This window comes from Carex rostrata, chromosome 8, assembly GCF_964058835.1.
Source record: "Carex rostrata chromosome 8, lpCarRost1.2, whole genome shotgun sequence".
Lineage (NCBI taxonomy): Eukaryota > Viridiplantae > Streptophyta > Magnoliopsida > Poales > Cyperaceae > Carex > Carex rostrata.
Window position 1 is genome coordinate 3889104 of NC_135925.1, and position 4236 is coordinate 3893339.

The following is a 4236-nucleotide window of genomic DNA, read 5'->3' on the forward strand; positions in this document are numbered from 1 at the left end:
CTATAAATTACACAATTTTTCCCTCTCTGAGTTGCAAAAAAAAAAAAAAAGGATAAAAAAAAGGAATGTTGATTTGGTCTAAAGTGCAACCGAAATGTTCTATCCCGGCTGCCTCCCAAATCCCAACTTTTTAATGGTTATCTAATGGAATAAACCACAAAAGCTTTAATTTGTTTTTCCTTTTTATAATCGGCGATAAAAGATTCTGTGGCAAGGAATCAAATTGTTTTTAACTTAAAATATTGGCACATTCAATGGATGAGATCAGGTAAAGAGAATTGGTTGTTATTGCATATCAAATTTTGTAAATTATAAATTAAATCTAGTATGGGTATCTACTGAAAAATTAAAAAAATTAAAAAGTTGTCATGCCAAAGGCCCACTTCAAACTAAAAGTAGTACAAATTTGGTAATATAATAGAACCTTTTTTTTTGTGTCTTATGATGTCTTCATATGGGAGCTGTTAGAGGCATTTGTAACAAAAAAGAATAATAAAACAAAAACAGAAGCAAAAGATTTTAGAAGTTCAGATCTAAATATGAGTGAGTCTATGGTACTATGCATATCACGGGTTGTTACCGTGCTACGGCTCTATATTTGAGTTTTCAAATTCTAACGGTTGATCTGAACCGTTCATCTTGTTCTCCATATTAATATGTGTTTGGAGACCAAATTTTATATTTTTTGAAATTTTTTTACTATTTTTTTAGATATTTAGAAAATCACTTGATCTGAAAATTCTGGACCATCCAAAAACAGTGATTTTCAATAAATCTAAAAAAATAGTAAAAAAATTTAAAAAAATATAAAATTTGGTTTCCAGACACATATTAATATGGAGAACAAGATGAACGGTTCGGATCGACCGTTAGAATTTGAAAACTCAAATATAGAGCCGTAGCACGGTGCCAAATCGTAATATGCATAGTACCATAGACTCACTCTCTAAATATACATGATTACGCCAACAGTAAAGGCTAAAGATACCACATGGTAGCCTCTTATTTGATTCCTTTCATATAATTCATTAATTCAATCTAAGGCAAAGGAAGAGAGAAGAAATTACCATAATGCCCCTATCCAGTATGCCAAGAATAACACAACATTCATATAACACATGTGACATGTCAAATTTCTGAACCACGTAAAACGAATAATTCTACCCAAAAAAAATCAAAATAAACAAATATTAAATTCTATCAAATATCAACAAACCCAGTAAGGGCACAGAATTTTGTCTCTCTAAATCTAAATTGAACACAAAATTCTTTGCATCTATGAAGAAGAAATCTCCAACAAAACCCCAAAAACACACTCCCCTGTTTTCTTTTCTTTTCTTTTTTTTTTTTTTTTTTTTCAAGTGAACTCTCTCAAATATTTTGTAATTGCAAATTCCAAACTAAACTTATTATTTTGAAAGCTACCTAACACTAGAATTGTCTGAAATTGGAAGCACACTATCCCTTCCTCTCCCATTTCTAAACAACCTTCCACCAGAGAATGATCTTTTCATGGGAACAGCAAGTACATTATACCTCCCTTGATCTTTGCTATGTGACCCCGAACTAAGCGACGATCCCGGCCCGGGCACCAACAACCCGCATTCCTTTGCAACCAACAACTCATCCTCCATGCTCAATCGCAATACATCAGCGATCGACATGCGTGTGCCGTCATCCCTGTCAGAATCCATCGACAAAGATCTCCTGATTCGGTGTCTGGCATCATCGTTTGATCCTTCCGATTCATCTCCTATCTCAATTATCTCCTCTTCATTACCAGCGTTACCAGTGCCACTGTTTCCATTAACATCCGTGTCCGTATAACTGTCTGATATATCCACTGTCGTTTCGCTCTCTTTCGCATCTTCCTGTCTGGTGGGCACGATGCTGGCACGACAGAGCGGGCAATTCGAGTGTGACTTGAGCCAGGTATCGATACACTCCACGTGAAATGCATGGGTGCATTTCGGGAGAAGCCTAACGTCCTCTCCATCGATAAACTCGCTAAGACAAACCGAGCAATCACTACCAACCTTACCATCTAAACCCCCTCTCTCATACTTCCAAATGGCAATCTTCTTTATGACGGTCTCGTCAAGACCATTGGCCGGTGTTAACGTATGCCATGCAGTCGGGTAATCCGATCCTCCGCTTGCTGGTTGGTCGGCACTGGTGTTGTGGCGACGACGGAATGACATGCGGGACCCAGGATTGCAGTATCTGGAGACAACAGCATAGTAGGTGACTAACAGAAAGGCCGATGCCAGAACACCAATTACAGCGATTACAAGCGGGGAGAATATGGGTCCATTGGATGCATCGGGATCGGTGCTAGAGGGGGAGAAGGGAGGAGGGGGAGGGAAGAGAAAGTAGCACCATTGAGGGCAATACATGCTACAAAAGCCTTGAGAGCAATCCCGGGTCGGTACGTACGGGACCCATGTTGGTTGCTGGTTTGTGCTTGCCATGAGAGGAGCTACCTAGAGGTGTAGTAAGAAGGTAAGGGGATGAATAAAGGAATGAATGAATGAATGTGGGTTAAATTTTGTGCTAAATCAAGGTGAGGTTATTTTAATTTTTGGTGAGGAGGTGATGGAGTGCTGACAGCAAAGGAATGACAGTGGGCTTGGATGCAAAGCAAAGTTTTAGAGAGAGAAGGAGAGAGGTTGGTGGGTTATGTTCTTTCTTTCTTTCTCATACTAATCTTTTATCTTTCTCTTTCTCTTTATCTTTTTTTTTTCTTTATGTATTTGTTGTTGATCTGTCTGTCTGGACATGTTGTGTGTATCTTTTTTTATGAGAGCTTGAGAGAGAGAGAGAAGGATGCTAAAGAAGTGAGACTTGATCATGATGGTTCGTTGGACCGGCGTAGTTGACCGGAGTCGGAATCATTGGTGCCGGTCCGACCGCTACACTGTGGGCCTGGTCACTGACATCCGGGCCCACAGGACTTTTGTTGACTTATTTTATTCGCTTCAAGTCATGTTGGGTCGTCTTTTATTGAAGTTGGTAATATACACAAGCATTGGTATAACTGCTCTTAATTATGTAATTAAGTAAGTACAAATAAGTACAATGCACTTGAGATTAATTAACCTCTGGAGGTTGCAACCGAGGCGGATTGGACCTAATTCAGGGTAAAAATATTGACAGAACTATTTTAACTATATGCAGTGCACTAATCATATACTTCTTTATTTTATATCTATTGATCTTGTGCGGCGTAATGCCAAATTAGCTCTGTCAATAAATCCAGTACTGTCAAAAATTAAAAAGAAAAATTATTTTCCTTCGCTCAAGGTTGATCACCTAATTAATATCAATACTCGTGGGCTTAATTTATGTCAACACATATTTTTATCCAAACTGACATTTCTAACATTTATATATTGACATTTGAATATTCTCCTATTATTTTCAAAATTAACACATTGTTCCGGACTTGATACTTGAGTTTCTATCCTAGACCAACGGTTACTATCTCAAAAAAATTGACACTCAACAACATTTCAAATCGACACTTTATTGATTGTAAATTCACATTAATTATAATTAGATTATCACTTAACTTTGCTAAGGTTGGTATATATTTAGTATTAGTTAGGTTGATACCATTTGGGGGGTTGACATATGCTTGACATGTGTTACATATGTGGCAATTTATTGATTGTGCTACATCACAAAAAAAAAAAAAAAAAAAAATTATTGATTGTGCTACTAGCTTTCTGTCTAGTATTTCATCTTTATCAGCAAGTACCTACTCTTTTAGTGTCATCACTATTAGAGATTCCATTTAGTATTATGTTTTCATCATATGATAGTTATTGTATGTTTTAATTGTTATTTTAGTCCTACTGTTATTTTGATATGTGGTTACAGATTTAGTGGTTGTTAGTTGATGCTGTTAGTTGGACTGTATTTTAGTTGTATATTTGGATCTACATATGAAATTTATCGTTTCGTAATGAAACAGGTGGTCAATACCACTTTTGCAAAAAAAAAAAAAAAAAAAAAAAATGGTGGCAATTTAAGGTGATGGAGAAGTGAGATAATTACCAGACCTAAAAATATAAGATTTTGTCAACGATTAATAAATTGTGCATTACTATCAAGTAATCAATGCAATTTTTTCATTATGATTTGTCTTTTTAATCAATATAGGCCCATTTATTTACCCACTACGCCTGGTCTACAATGAAAGAGGTTGAGATTTTTGCTATTAGACGCTTCTGG

General features: G+C 36.3%; 1 protein-coding gene across 1 annotated transcript; it reads right to left on the reverse strand.

The window, feature by feature from the left end:
• Nucleotides 1-1176: 1176 nt before the first annotated feature.
• On the reverse strand, nucleotides 1177-2973 carry LOC144558778 (E3 ubiquitin-protein ligase Os04g0590900-like). Its single transcript, XM_078307654.1, has one exon. The coding sequence runs from the start codon at nucleotides 2469-2471 to the stop codon at nucleotides 1422-1424; it is 1050 nt and encodes a 349-aa protein (XP_078163780.1). The 5' UTR covers nucleotides 2472-2973; the 3' UTR covers nucleotides 1177-1421.
• Between the last annotated feature and the right edge of the window lie 1263 nt (nucleotides 2974-4236).

Bases quoted from the DNA above. Each gene is read 5' to 3' on its own strand.
- LOC144558778 (XM_078307654.1), bottom strand. From the start codon at position 2,471: ATGGCAAGCACAAACCAGCAACCAACATGGGTCCCGTACGTACCGACC.